This window comes from Puma concolor, chromosome C1, assembly GCF_028749965.1.
Source record: "Puma concolor isolate L17-30 chromosome C1, mPumCon1.1.hap2, whole genome shotgun sequence".
In the NCBI taxonomy this organism is placed as follows: Eukaryota; Metazoa; Chordata; class Mammalia; order Carnivora; family Felidae; genus Puma; species Puma concolor.
Window position 1 is genome coordinate 158216606 of NC_141674.1, and position 16507 is coordinate 158233112.

Genomic DNA, 16507 nt, shown 5'->3' on the forward strand with positions numbered 1-16507 from the left:
GGACACAAGTACATAACAAAATAAAATAAATAGGAATCAAATATAAAAAATTAAAAATAAAATAAACAAAAAGGAAAAGCTCAGCACCCAAAATGTTGGGTGCTGTCCTTTGACTGTGACACCGGGCAGGACCAATGCCTGCCACAGCACAGACGGCTGACGTCGGACCTCCATAATGAGCGCTCGAAAACCATAAACTAAGGGATGATGAAAATGGCTGGATCATTTCTCAGGCTGGCAGCTGGTTTATCATTTGTTCTGGACACAGAGACTGCAGTGACAGAATATTGAGCAAAAACACCTCATAACACTGCACACTTAGCCCCGTCCTCACACACTGAAAATAATTCCTTAACTAAGAACACGCTGCAGAACAGTAGGGCTCCCCATACTTTTCACCACCGATGGCTCTCTCCTAAGTACATTTAATGGCCCTAAGAGTTCAGGAACCCAAACTGGGACCTCCATAATAGGCTTCATATCGATCAGCTTTTAGTACATGGTTCATTCTAATCCCTCCTAAAGCTACTGAAAGTCTCAAGGTTGCAAAACTGCCAGAAGACCTGGGATGCTCTCTGCAAAACAGTTAACTAAAGATCTACAAAAAGGGAAAATAAAATAAATGTATATGGATAACATTTCAATAGCAAAAGTAAATAATAATATTAAATACTGTATGCCAGGCACTGAGCTGAGAATATGCATGTGCGTGTGCGTGTGAGTAATACATTATTGTACAGGTGACAGACCTGAGACTCAGGCCGGGATCTGAAATACAATGCCTACCATTTTAAACATTAGTAAGCTAATATGCATCAATAATTATAACGCATTTATTCTTCGACCAAGCGATTCTATTCCCAGGAACATATCCTAACAAAATAAGTAACACTGGATGCAACAGTGCATTGCACAATGATGTTCATCTCGGTATGGTTAACAGTGAAAAAAATTGGAAACAATCTAAATGTCCAACAAGAAAGAACTGATTAGTCATTCTTATAGAACATCACACAGTCATTAAACCTAACTTAGTAAATTTCTGTTTCCTGACACAAAAAGATGTCACAGGTGGACATGAAAACACAGGGGGAGTCACAGAACAATGAATACAGCACGGTTCCAATTTTGCTTTCTGCAGAAAGCCCTCTGTGACCTGAAAGTGAAGTCTGCTGAGGATGGAGGGGGCTGATACTTCCTATGCAGAGAAGAAAGCAGCCTGCGCAGGATCCTTGGGCAAAGAGACACATGGAGAGTGGGGGCGCGGGGGTGGAGAATACCAAGAGAAGTCTTAAGGATAAGGAAGGGACTAGACCAGGGCAAGCACTGGAGGCCCAGTTCATGATTCACTCTTCACTCTAGAGGATCAATGAGAAGCCACTGAACCATCTGCATTTCACAGATGAGGCCAGGCAGGGTGGGGGTGGTTAGCTGATGCCCCAGGTCACTCTGTAAGCAAGTGGCAGAGCCAGGGTCTAGCTGGGGCCTGTCTGAAGCACCCACGCTTAGACTTACCTTTCAGCACAGACTTTTGTGGATCCCATCTTCCTGACCAAGATTTCCATTTCCTTTTGGGCCTTTTCCACTTCTTTCTAGGCCTCGTCTCTCACCTTCCTCTTCCTACCTCCTACCACTTTCCACAAAGTCACAGAGAAAAGCCCACCTCTCAGCACTTTGCCCTTATCCACCGAGGGAGCCCTTCCAGCCCGGATAACACAGGACCCTCCCGGTTCCTCACTAACCGAACTCATCAGCTAACAAAGTGGGTGCAACACAGCCAAAACAATTTCAAATGGCCTTTTAAATTTGGATTAAAGACTGTTACTTGAATTTCTTGGCTGTATTACTATTTCATAAGTTGTACAATGACTTCTTTCCTTTCCATACGTGAGAAAAACAATTAAAAGTTATTATATGCTCTTCTAAATGAGTATTTGAATTTGTGAGAAGTAATTTAATGGGCAGCCTAGAAAATCCTGTATCAAAGTACAACTTTAACTGAGCTCTTGAATTTTAATTTGTTTTAAAACTACTTAATTTCAAAGTAAAAAGAAATTACAAAATACATGTATTCTGGCCTTTTTAAAAAAAACACAATAAAAAAATGCATCTTTATTCTATCAATCAAATTTAATTAACATAAAACAAGCACAGCCCCCCCTCCCCCAGGAACATTGTTGGTTTTTTTGTTGTTGTTTTTTTTTTTTAATGTTTATTTATTTTGGAGAGAGAGAGAACATGAGCAGAAGTGGGGCAGAGAAAGAGAGAGAGAGAGAGAGAGAGAGAGAGAGAGAGAAAGACAACCTGACGCAGGCTCCAGGCTCCATGCTGTCAGCACAAAGCCCAATGGGGGGCTCAAACTCACGAACTGTGAGATCATGCCCTGGGCCAAAGTCAGGAGCTCAACCAACTGAGCCACCCAGGTGCCCCTGGGAGCACTGGATTTTTAACGCATGTGTACCATGCCCTCTGCTGGCCTCACCACACCATGAATGACCAGTGTGAGAGGGCAGGGAGGAAGGAGGATAAAACGTGTTCCTTTCCCAATACGCACAAAAGTTCCATTACTTTCTATCTCTATCACCTCCCCTTCTCCAAAATGTCATATTCACTTTAAAGATTTCAGGATCATGATCCAAAGAGTTAAGTTTAAATGGTTTCCCTTAAATGCAGGGATACGTAACAGGTAATCCAAAAGTAGTAGAGAGTACTGAAAACTAATTTAAGTCTAGTTTCAAAATATCTTCCTAATTAGACATGGCTTCCAAAGATGGGAAAACTTATGTACATCCCTGGCTGGGAAAAGAAAATGACAACATAGAACATGCTAAAGGCTAGGGACTAAACTTATGCTGGCAAATAACCCAAAGTGGAGGGTGCATAAGTGTTCGATAATAAAATCTAACCATTCCACTTCATGATAAAGTGGCAAAGGTGAGTCAAGCTAACTGGCTCATCCAAGACTCTCAGCAAGTGGGAGATGACAAAGGATGTTCTACTAAAAGCAGATAATCTCTGGGGCGCCTAGGTGGCTCAGTCGGTTAAGCGGCCGACTTCGGCTCAGGTCATGATCTCGCGGTCCATGAGTTCGAGCCCCGTGTCGGGCTCTGTGCTGACAGCTCAGAGCCTGGAGCCTGTTTCCGATTCTGTGTCTCCCTCTCTCTGACCCTCCCCCATTCATGCTCTGTCTCTCTCTCTCAAAAATAAATAAACGTTAAAAAAAAAAAAAGCAGATAATCTCTGAGTCTTGATCTTAAAATACAAGAAGATAGCACCAGCTAAAAAACTTCAAAACTATTCTCCTTTAAAGCTAAAAGATTAGCTTGGCCTCCCCCTCATGCTCTCACATCAACTCCTATAAAAGCCATCATCGTGACTGCAATCTCGCTTCCTGAACTTCAATTCCAGATGGACTGAGACACTGTCCTGGGTACTGGGGACACAGGAACAAAATGACACTATTCCTGCACCCCAGCAAGGTCAGTCTGGTACAGAAGGCAAATGTGTGAGGAAAGTCACAGCAAACGGCGGTAAGGGCAACTGGGGGATGATGCCCCAGGTACAGAAGCAGCACCGATGAAAAGACTGATGAAACATCTGGATGCTGGGGTGGGGTAGGGGGAATGGGATGAGAAAGCTTCAAACAACAGGTGCTAAATTCGGAAAGATACAAATTCAGGGAGAAGCCTCTTAAACAGAGGGACCAGTACATGTAACTCCACGGAAAACACATGTGGGACTTCAGGAGTGCACTGGTAGAAAAGCTGAAGCAGTAAGTCTGTAAGGATGCGTCAAGGGTGAGGTGGCAAGTGGCCGAAGGAGAGGCTGGAGAGCTGTCCAGACACAGGGAGCCTTGTATGGTCCTCGTCCTACAAGAGAGCGGACCTCATCCCATCAGTGGCAGAAGTGGGAACTTACCCTATAATTGACAAGAAGCCACTGAATGGTTCGAAACCAGAAAGAAGGTACAATCACATTAGGGTTTTGACAAGATCAAAAAAGCATCTGTTAACTTTTTATACTTGTGTTGCTGCAACTAGAGCCAAATTCCAAATTCCTTTCCATTCTTCACGGTTCATCTACTTTTTAAAAGAAATGGTATGCTAGTATTAGAGTGAGCTGTAAAGGTGAATAAAAGGCAAACCGCCTTAATAGGAGTCAGTACCTCGTACATTATCAGTGATGCTCAGCGAGCCCTAGATGAGCGGGCAGTCAGGGACTTCTCTCAGCCACCATGTATGCCAATTAAGTTTCAAAGTTACCTGATGCACTCAATCTTTGGAAAAAGTTAGCAAATTTCCCAAAGGTAAAAATGAAGCACAAAATGCATGTGAACACGCAGATGTCAAAAATCTAACTGGATGTGAAATAGGGCCACTGATTCTGTCTACTCATTTCCAGTAAAAGGAAACAATCCATTCTCTACACACTAAAGTTGTACAGTCTCTTTTACAATATTCTCAGAATGTATGTCATTATTTTCAAATTTCCAAAACTGGGTCTCCAAGATCTGTAAAAGTTTTAAAAACTCTCTTAAGCAATTGGTGTCTTTAAAAGACACCTCAATCTTTTAAATTTTTTTAAATTTTTTTTTTTTCAACGTTTATTTATTTTTGGGACAGAGAGAGACAGAGCATGAACGGGGGAGAGGCAGAGAGAGAGGGAGACACAGAACCGGAAACAGGCTCCAGGCTCTGAGCCATCAGCCCAGAGCCCGACGCGGGGCTCGAACTCACGGACCGCGAGATCGTGACCTGGCTGAAGTCGGACGCTCAACCGACTGCGCCACCCAGGCGCCCCAAGACACCTCAATCTTAAAATACAGATGTTCCCTGTGACTGGGGCTGCCAGGATTGGCAAAGCACAATTTCCTCCATGGATCCTTTCTTCTTCTAAGTCAATGTCACCAGAAAGAGGCCACTTGCCCAAAATATATACAGTTTTTAACTCAATTTGTCAACAGAACCGAAAGTAAATTATGATGCTTTTTCCCTTTGTTCTTTCCTCTACCCTCACCTCTGCCTAATTCACCCCCAACACAAACACAACCCAAGCTCCTTACAGGCATGATGCCAAAGGAAGAAATCTATAACTGCAGGGTTTCTATAGACTAGTGAACAATTCCTGACTCCAGGTTCCTAAATGAGCTATTCTCATAGCACCCCCTAGTGACCAAAAGCACTTTTCTGAGCAAATGAACTCTACATTCTGAACTAAAATGCATTTAAAATGTAAAAATAATGCAAATATTAATGAGTTTACACTCTCAGGGATATCTGTCTCAGTTACGGACCCAGTTAAGACAATAATTTTAACCTCTCTGGACAACTTTTCTCAGTATTAAAGTAGGAAAAATAACATCCTCAACCACCACAGTCCTCCTCCCTTTGAGGACGTGAGCTCCTCAGTAAGATATACTACCAATATGTCTGGTTGTTTTTTAAACAAGGGGAAAAGAATCAAAAGTAATACGAGAACATGCACCATCAGGCTGACCTGAATCAAGAGCAGTATTTTCTGTTAAATCCAAAATACATGATGATAGTTATAGAGGTCTGTTCATTTCTCCTTCACAGTTACCGTATGCTTTGACTCCTTGTTCCCTCTATTTATCTGGCTTTAAGGAGAACTGCAGGAACCAAGGAACTTTCTAGAAACAGTTTGCAACTACCCAGAACTGTACTAAGTTAAACTGTAAAATACTGGAAGATCTTAATCCTGCAGTCAAAATTGAATTTTTTTTGTTTTTGACACGAATTACGTAAAATACAAAAGTTAGGTTACTTTGATCTGTTAATAGAAATGTAATTTTAAATGAAAATGGTAATAAGAAGTATTTAAACCTTCGCCCTTCAACCTCCTGTCCAGTAAAACAAAAAACAAAACAAAACAAAACACTCCAATTGACTAAGGTGTCTGGAACTCATGGCTCAGTAGGTACCTAACATCCTTTGATTCTTCTACTCCAAGTCTGAGACCTTCAACAAAACCAAAAACTTTTGCTCAGTCTGCTGCAACAGCCACACAGAACTAAAGCCCTTCACTGCCCTCTACTGGAAAGACTTGGAACAAAATTAAAATCCATCCATCAAGCGTTTGAAATCACCTTACAGTATTTATTCTCTGGTTTCTTGATAATATATAACCTTCAATATCTTATGAATTAGCTATAATATTCCAGGAGATTAAAAAAAGCAATTTTGTAGAAACTCAGAATCATTCTCCCTCTTTACTGACGAAAAGAAGAGTCTAAATGGAAGCAAACTGGGAAGCTGGCTGGCTTTGGACTCCCACTGTATGACAAAGCAGTCAAGGTCCAATCTGGGTCTTAATTTTCAGGTCTACACACTGAACGATCACAAACCAGGCGATATTTATGCTCTTTTACACTCATACTTCAACATATGTATACTCTTTTTCAACCACTCTTAATCACCTATCTGTCCTGTCACTCAGGACTTCACTGGTTACTGCAAGGCATCAGTGATTGACATAAATGTAAGCCAAGTGCCTAGCGTGGTGCATGAAGGTACACAGTATGTATGGATTCCTCGCTCTCCTCTCCCCATGTTCCTGCATCCACCAGCTCCACAACCTTTCTCACTCTGGCAGTGCATATTCCGCGCCCACATCCTAAGGCATCTATTCTCTGCTACTCTTTGAGTACGTCTTGTGCTGCCTACACCGTGTTCCCCACTGAAAGGGAAGTTTCACTGCCTGGGCTGTGTCCTTTATCTCCTTGCACCTCAGTGCCCATTACTGGTAGCATGGTTGTAACGGCAGCAGCCACTGCAGCAGCTGCAGAAACGAGAACAGCAGCAGTGGTACCCGCAGTACGGCAATCAAAAACGTTACAAAAACAATAATGACATTATAATAATAAAACTGTAATAATAAAGCAATATGTGTGATTATAATAATAAAACTCACTATGATTATAACTAGTGCCATTTATTATTTTGTGCCAACCAACCCCTGTGTCACACGCTTCCTACGCCGTACCTGAAAAACACACGTAGGTATCATTACTTTCATTACTTACCCCGTTTCATGAATGAGAAGCTGAGCTTCTGGCAGGCTGTGACGACTGTTGATGCTATCAAACTCCCACTAGCCAACTCTCTTCCCTTCAGAACCTCCAAAGCCCACTTATCACCTTAACCCCCCACATCTGCTGAAACCCTGGCAAGCTTCAGAGTCCTACAATGATGTTTACGGCATCTCCTGGTGCTCAATAATGGCATGTGTTAACATTGTTACATGGAAGACTACCTGCTGGGGAGAAGGACAAAGGCACCTCCCCTTTTCCTACTTAGACCCTCTCACACTGCCCACCTTCTCCATCTATGTTTCCTTTCTACCCTCTCGCTGCTCTTCTTCCTTCTGAGGTATGATTTGGTGCAAAGAGCACAGAACCAGAAATAAGAACTGCCTCTAATTAGCCGTGTGACTTCGGACAAGTCAGTTCACCTCTCACACTTTCAACTGCAAAGTGTAACGATAATAGCTGCCCAACCTGTTTTCAGGCATGGTTGTTTAGAATACATAAGGAAGCATACGCAGAAGTGATCTAAAAGCTGTAAATGAGTATCAGCTGTGTGTATTTGATTCTCAATATTCTTTGGTCTTCTCACACATACACACACACACACACACACGCACAAATGCACACAGTGCTTCTTTCTCATGGTAGAGAGGATTGGCTGCAGTAAATTTGCTGGCTTTTGCCCACTGCCAGCACCTCGCTGGGGCAGAAAAGAAAACATGAAGATGTGAATAGGCAACAGCAATGAAATAATGGTTGTTGTCCTTCTCCTTCTTTCTTTACTTTTCCATGGGCTTCTTCTCCATCCCATCCAGACCAACAGCAAAAGAAACAACCTTCATCACCCACTTCACCTGCCCAACTCCCAGGACCCCTCTTGCTCCCTATTTCACTGCCTACTTCTAAATTTTCCACCTATGTAGCCACAATAATCATTCCTTATTTACAAGATAGTCACGGCAGCCTGTGTTGGACTGAGCACTCACGACGTGTCAAACACAGTGCTAGACATCCTGCACAGATCGTCTCTCATCGTCACGGCAACACACAGTAAGTGTCCTTGGCTCCATTTGACACACTGGGCTCAGAGAGATGAGCCAGCTCACCCAGTGAAGGACAAAGATCCAGCTACTGCTGCTTCCAGACCAGACACCATTCCTACTCCCTAGCTAAATCTAAACATCACACTCTAGTCAAGTGTTCCTTATGCAAAACATTGGTTAGAAATCACAGGGAATTCTTACCATTAATATCCTATGAATGTACAACCACAGTGGCATAAAGCATAAAGCAACCACAGTGGCATAAAGCCTTTTTCCTTGAAAAAAGGCTAAGGACCCTGTACAGTAAGTATGTTCACTTTACCTTTTAATGTTTAATATAATGAAAAAAATGTTATTTCTCCTATTAAGAAGTGATTGTGTTTATTACAGTGAAGAAGCTGGCAGGCGCCACCTTAAACGTGTGACCAAAGTTAACATCACCAGTAAAGGAATAAACCGGCATCATGTGGCTCTCAACGTGCTATGCTGAGAAGAACACAGCATCATTCCAAGGTATTTCTGGAAAAAAATGCATAAACTGAAGGTAATCACAAAGAAACAGCAGAAAAAAACCCAACTGAGTGCCATTCTACCCAATAAATGGTCTGTATTCTTCAAAAGTGTGACTGTCAGTAAGAGAAAAGTAAAGTGTATTCCAGAAGAAAGGAGACAAAGGTAGACAACAACTATACGATTCTGGACTGGACCCTGGGCCAGATACATGACCAGTGGCAAAACTGGCAAAATCTGTATAAGATCTGAACATTAAGTAATAGCACTGTGTCAATGTTAGCTTCCTGATTTTGATAATTACACCGTTCTGTAAGAGAATGCCCTTGTTTTGAGGGAATGTTCACTGAAGTAATATTTAAAGATAAAGGGCATGATGTCTATAACTCTGAAATGTTTCAAAAGAGAGAGAGAAAATACAGAAATGTTTTGTGCTATTTTTGTAAATTTTTCTAAGCCCAAAGTTATTTCAAAATGACAAGTAAAACCAGAAAGGACAAATCATGAACACACATTAAGTATTACATAAGTATGAACTGTAACAATTCCTACCCATTTATTTCTAAGCACATGGGAGGATCAGATGAAGTCAACTCCCCGGGTCCTTAATACGAAGCCAAACTTACAGCCTGATACAAGAAATTCTGGGACCCACAAATACCACACTACTTTTTTCAATCCATAATTGTTCCATCCAAATGCAGCAGTGATACATGTCTTTCCTTCTGACAGTGACTAATCATTTGTAACTTCTCAATTTCAAAATTGAGAAAATTCCAATAAAAACCCTCCAGTGATTCCTCTTCCCATGAAAACACGGCAACTGCCACAGAAACAACAGTGTGTGGCGCTTCCCCGACTTCATCCCTTCTCTGGCCAATATGCTTTCTGGTTAAGCAGTTGGCATCTAGTTATCTGTAGAGCTACTAACTCTTTGCCCTTCTCCTGCCATCAGTGGGTTTTAGCTACAGAAGGTGGGAGTCAATGTTCGCATCACTAACATAAAGCAGAGACACAAACCAACTCTGACACTTAAATGGTCCTACAGAAAATGCACACAGCCCTAAGCATCAGATTCATTTCTGGCAGAAGGATGTACACTCTTCCCCACACAGTGGAACACCTCACGTTCAAGCATTCAAACCCCTAAAGACGGCTGGAGACAAGCCCCTAAAAAGTCACATGAGAAGGAGTTAACAGCTATGAGGCCTTTTCTTCTCATGCACAAGGATAGGTGAAGAGTTGAAAAGAAATTATAGGTGTACTTAACCTTGTTCTCATGGGTCATTATTAGCACATTCTCATTTAGAATTCACAGACTATCTTGTGGTCCAGGAACCCCAAATCTCTCATTACCCTTCACCACATGCCTGAAGTCAGACAGAATTTCCATTTCAGAGAAAAATTAGGGTAAACAAAAATCAAGATGATCCCTAAGCAACACTGTCTGTCAGCAAAAAAGAGCCCCAAATGGACCAAATACTATGCCTCCAGGATAAAAACAAATATCCCTAATTTCAGCAATGACCACACACACACATAATCATTTTATGTCACTAAATTACCAGGAAAGCCACACTGATTTTTTTTTTTCTTTCTGATTTAGAGGAATCACTCAGGATGAAGACAAGATCACCTACCCATGGCCCCCGACTAATGCTTCACATTCTGGCCAAACGTGAATGTGACAGGCCTCTACCTCTCTAGTGCCAAAGGACAGCGCTGGTGGGCTCTGTGAGGACAGCTACAACTGGCCCCTTTCTCTTTTAAATATGAGAATTATTCATGTTTAAAAAAAACCACATATTTAAAAATATCTCTTAATTTTTGTTACTATTAGGGAGGAGAAGCCAAAACTGTTGTTTATGATAACAAATTTCAAATCAACACAGGTTGCCTCAATGTCCAGAACTTGGTCAACAGGCCCAGTTTCCATGTAAACACTGGTAATAACAATGGATTCTCTGTTTCTATTTAAAAAAAAAAAAAAAACGTTTATTTATTTTTGAGAGAGAGACAGAGAGACAGAGCACGAGTGGGGGAGGGGCAGAGACAGAGGGAGATACAGAATCCGAAGCAGGCTCCAGGCTCCGAGCTGTCAGCACAGAGCCTGACATGGGGCTCGAACTCACAAACTGTGAGATCATGACCTGAGCCAAAGGCAGATGCTCAACCGACTGAGCCACCCAGGCTCCCCATGTTTTTTCTATTTTTTAAACAACAAATTGAGGAGACAAAAATCAAAGGACCAACAGCAACAAGTAGCCTTTGAGGAATAAATCTACACCAGGAAACTAGAACATGATCAACCAGGAAAATAAGCAGCTGAGTGAATGTCAATAAAGAGAAGTCCAAAAATGGATGACACAACACGAAAAACTCTCCCATACCAACTTTTACACTGGATATACATAAACACTATAAGAACCTAAGACAAGCAAAGACATCCTACAACAAAGGTTTTCAATGCTCATGGTGATTAAAATAATATTTACTTCCAAGCGGCCAAGGCTGCAGGATAAGTTTCAAATAAGGAACAGCATAGTCGCTTACCAACATCATGCACACTAAGGAGAGAGGGAGGTTTGTCTGCTATTAACGGGAATCCTAGGAACAAATGTATGTCAAGCATTTTAGGTGAATAAAAAAAAAAAATGGCCTTTCCTTGGTACACTCAAGCATATGTGTTCACTGAGTTAGCAAACATTTGTGGGCACTTGATATGAGCAAGACACGCATTGTGATTGATGTTCTGGTCAGCATACCTGCCATGGAGCCTATGGGCAAGGAGAGGAGTGTAGCTAATAACCAAGGTGCAATTTAAAATGAGAATTAATAGGGGTGGCTGGGTGGCTTAGTCGGTTAAACAACCAACTCTTGATTTCAGTTCAGGTCATGATCTCACACTTCATGAGATCAAGCCCCACATCAGGACTGTGCTGACAGCTTGGAGTCTGCTTAGTATTCTCTCTCTCCCTCTCTCTCTGCCTGCATGCGCACTCTCTCTTTCTCTCTCCCTCTCTCTCAAAATGGATAAACTTTAAAATGAGAATTGTAACATGAAAACAGCAGACTTGATGAAGCTAGAGAGCAAGAATAACATTACTATGGGCCACTCTTTTTTTTTTTTTAATTTTTTTAATGTTTATTTATTTTTGAGAGAGACAGACAGACAGACAGACACAGACAGAGTGTGAGCTGGGGAAGGGGCAGAGAGGGGGAGATACAGAATCCGGAGTAGGCTCCAGGCTTTGGGCTGTCAGCACAGAGCCTGACGTGGGGCCCGGACTCACAAGCCGTGAGATCATGACACAAGCCCAAGTCGGACACCAAACGACTGAGCCACCCAGGCGCCCCACACTCTCTTTTCTATACGATGTTTAAAAAACTAACATATTCTCCCTTTACACTTCTCTGACTCCAAGATGGGCAGCCACTTTCCACCTGAAGGGATGGATGACAAAACAAGCCTGAGAGTTAAGTCTAAAACCCAGAAATAAGTAAATGGCAGAAGACATGCTTGAAATATCACAGGTCCCCAAACTCTAGCTGCTTACTGTTTACGATACATGCAAAATGGGATGTGGAATGCAAAGAACACTAACATGTAATAGATAACTTAAATATTTTTTTAAAAGAAAGAAAATAGGGGCGCCTGGGTGGCGCAGTCGGTTAAGCATCCGACTTCAGCCAGGTCACGATCTCGTGGTCCGTGAGTTCGAGCCCCGCGTCAGGCTCTGGGCTGATGGCTCAGAGCCTGGAGCCTGTTTCCGATTCTGTGTCTCCCTCTCTCTCTGCCCCTCGCCCGTTCATGCTCTGTCTCTCTCTGTCCCAAAAATAAAAAAAAATAAATAAATAAAAGAAAAAAAAAAAAAAAGAAAATAAAGCCAGAGCCTGGAGAGTTTCTTCACTTTTCCCAAATGACAGACTCTCAAAGGAAAGCATATGTTAGTGAGGAAAGTAGACAGAGTGAGAACTATAGGTGGTTGACTTGAGCTGGAGTTTAGAATGTGAGGCTGGATGTTGAAAGGGTGCCATGAATTCGAGGCTAAGGAGGTTGGCCTCTATTTGATAGGAACTTTATTTTTCACTTATTTGCTCTTGGAGTTATCTTTAATTTTGGGAACCACTTTTAAGCAATTAGGTGACACGATCAGAAAGTTAATCCTGTGGTAACATCTAAGAAGGAATAGAAAGGAGGAAGACAGGGAGGACAGGGAAAAGGGAGGTCTCAAACACAAAAATAATCCCAGTGTCCTGAGGTTGGGTAACTCAGGCAGAAACACAGAACACAAGAAGATTAGGTTTGGGAGGGGAGGAAAACCACTGTACCTGAGAGGCCAGCAGGCCACCTGACAGGGAGGGACTGGGGGGTGTGAAGCTAAATAAAGCTCTGGAGACAAAATACACCTGGCAAACTCCCTCTTGAGGGAACAGCTACAGGATGAGACCAGAAAAAAACAGTGAAACAAGCAGAGACCAACAAAATGTTCTCTGAGGACCTCACAAATGGAACAAGCCAATGGCTCCCTAACAGTGTTTTTCAACTCAACACTTTAGATGCCTGATCAAAAGCCTCATGCTGGGACCACCTAGGTGGTTACTCTGCCCCTCCCATGCTCATGTGTGTGCACGTGTGCATGGCCTCTCTCTCTCTCTCAAAACGAATAAATAAACTTAAAAAAAATTTTTTTTAAAGCCCCATGCTAAGATCCCACACCCCAGAGAGAATCCTGCTGGCCCCAGGGAGGTAGTCGCACACCTACACAGAGTGGGTCGTTTCTTTTTTATTTTTTTTAATTTATTTTAGAGAGAGAGAGAGAGAGCATGTGAGCAGAGGAGGGGGGTGGCGGGGGAGGGACAGAGAGAGAGAGAGAGAGAGAGAGAGAGAGAGAGAGAATCCCAAGCAGACTCCATGCTTGGCATGGAGCCTGATGGGGGCTCGAGTCCACGACCCTGGGATCATGACCTGAGCCAAAATCAAGAGACAGTAGCTCAACCGATTGAGCTACCCAGGCACCCCCGCTTTTTTTTTTTCTTTCCCACAGTGGGTCATTTCTTAAAATCTATTTTTAAATCTGTTTCAAATAATTTTAAGGCATCCGCTAAATGTACTTCTTACTGAGCCTTTAGGAAAGGCAACGTCTGGAATGCAACATTCAGAGTTACTTCACCGAGGCATGATGAGATGCAATCTCGAACGCATATTCCTCTGCCAGTTTTATTTCAGAGCATATACCTCAGATTCATATCGGCTTTCCCTATAACTATTAACCATAAAAGGAGGGGGAGGAACCTTCCTTTCTAAATCTGTGATTACATAAATACTTTAAATTATAAATATCTAACATAATTTTAAAACCAAATTAAACCAAACCAGAGGTTAAATTTTGTTAGGTTTCATACCATAATGAAATCAGTAATTACAAAAAAAATAAAACTCTGGATAAATACGTAAATAAATACACTCACACATACACACCATTTTAAAAATCTAAAACCAAGAATGGAAACTTTTGCAGGTAATCATTAACATAATTCAGTTAACATCAGGTAAACTACAAGAGGGGCCAGGGTCTTTGATGAGGAAAGAACCAATATTCCAGATATTCAAGATAACCATTAAATTTGTAAATAAAATCGGATTAAAAATAAGATAGCCATTGAAAACAGATTTTGATTTTCGTTTTCATCATTTCAAGCTGCTTCAAAATGACTGCCCCCTCTTCTATAAAATTCAAAAGAAAGATATTCAAGGATCTTTCACCTCTCCAATGTTCATACCTCATCACAATCCCCTCCCCTCCGACCTTCTTTAAGCAAAGCTGAAAAATGGAAAGTACGAAATCATTCAAGTTTCACACTGTTTCCACAAATGCATTCACAACAAGCCAGAGATAGCCAAAAGGCAAAATGCAGCTATATGAGGAATTGCTAATCAGATAGCCTCTAAATAACACATCCTGAGTATGTGGCAATGTTTTTCTTATTTGTCTGTGGGCTTCATATCCCCGGGTGGGGAGGAGCCCATGCTGGGTCACAAAGACTATTGATGCTTACCTTTTTGGCTCTTTGGGCTATGTCTGGTGTTCTTGTAAGCAGCTTTTCAATCAGGTACTCTCTGTTCTGCAAAATAAATATTCCCAACAGTTTAACACCAAATATCACACATAGAAATTCATAGTGATTTCAAAATAGCAGATTTACGTGGGGTTTTAAGCATGTTACCTTGGCTTTCTGGAAGAATTTGCATTTTAAAAGTTCTGCTGCTGTGGGCCTGAAAGATCAATAATAAATTAAAGTTGAAACAATGACCACTCAATAAATACACTGCCGTGATGAAACAACTGAATCCCAGAATGTTTCTGGAAAACCAGTTTCAGGAATAGCAAAACCAGAAAACAAATTAATCATAAGCTGGCACCAAATCAAACAGTGCCGATTTTCCAGTTCTTTCCACTCTACTGCAAAACACATAAATTGCTGTAAGTTAAATATTTAGGACACGATCAATTTTCCATCCTTCATCCTTACACTTCAACTAAGTGAATTCAGTGTTTCTTAAAGGTGGCAGACTGACACATCTGTGAGCTAAATTCCTATATTTATTAAGAAGCCGTGCAAGCTGCAATATGATCCTGTCAAAGAAACTATAGTCTACAGTGTCCTAGGATTTCCCAAGAGCAGCAGTTACCACAAGGGGCCCGCAACATGTGGACAAGCTCTCTCTGCCCACCAAGTGCAGTGCACATGCCCTAGTGGCTCTGGGGGGTAAGGTAAATGTGAGGGTGATTCATAAAATGCAAATTCATTTAAAAGCAATACTGGATTGGTCTGGCTCCTCATGGTGTCATTTAACTTGCTTCTCTATCCTGTACTTCCTATAAACTAAAAGTTAAATCTAAAAACTTGACTATATTGCATCAAGCATTTAGGGGAAGAATCCTTCACAGATGACACCATGCACTTCTCCCCACGGCACATCAGAGGTACCTGATGTTAGGTTAACTCACTGGGAGTGATGCTAAGTTTAACCAACGACCCCCGGGCCTGAGACCTCTCCACTGTCAAGGTATGTTTTCACCAGGGCAATTGGCAAGCATTCTGTTGGGTAATACTTCGTTCGGCATTGTAGGAATTTTCTGTTCCCCTAACAATTTCAGCATCTTTGTCTTAAATGATTATTTCCTAACAGGTGGCAGAATGCTGATTTCCTACTTCTATCATTCCTTCTACCTTTATTAAATGGCATTCTTCCATAAAGAATAGCTTTCTTCCAAAATAGTTCCTTCTAAAACACGCAGCCAAGCAGACAGAATCAGATAAATCCAGAGTATGAGACAATCAGCCAACTAGCCTGATCTCTTCAAAAAGTCAGTGTCATAAGTGGAAAAGGAGAGAAGGGAGGGGACTGTTCCACATTAAAAGGGACTTAAAGAAACAAAACCAAATGCCACAGGAGACCCTTGCCTAAATCCTGTGTTTGAAGGGGAAGGGAGAGAAACAACAAAAGACATTTGGAAATAATTAGAGACTATGTGAATAGGCTAGATCATTAAGATGATTTTAGGGAATTATTGGTCATTTTCTTGGGTGTGGAAAAGTATTGTGGCTATGAAGGAACACATTTTTATTTGCAGGGAATGCAAGCTGAACTATTAAAGTCTGTTACTCACTTTCAAACTGTTCAGCAAATAAAATGTACATAAATACACACATCAGATACAGAAAATATTCGTGACTACTGCTTCCAGGTGGTGTTATAGAAGCAAACACTGTACTATTTTTTTTCACCTTTGTGTATTTAAAATTTTTCATAAAAAAAAAAAAACAACTGGGGAGGTGAGAGGGAAGCGTTACTGAATATTATGAGGTATTCATTCAGGCCGTGATTACCGAAGGTACAAAT

The 16507-nt window shown here is 41.5% G+C and overlaps 1 protein-coding gene across 2 annotated transcripts in view; it reads right to left on the reverse strand.

Annotated features, from left to right (window-relative positions):
• STK39 (serine/threonine kinase 39) overlaps positions 1–16507 on the reverse strand; it is a 312573-nt gene that overhangs the window by 178880 nt on the left and 117186 nt on the right. For both annotated transcript variants that reach the window (XM_086718821.1, XM_086718822.1), the window contains exons 9-10: positions 14827–14875; positions 14659–14724 (exon numbers count right to left, since the gene is read on the reverse strand). In XM_086718821.1, the coding sequence (XP_086574947.1) occupies positions 14659–14724; positions 14827–14875 (115 nt within the window). The remainder of the gene's footprint in view (positions 1–14658; positions 14725–14826; positions 14876–16507) is intronic.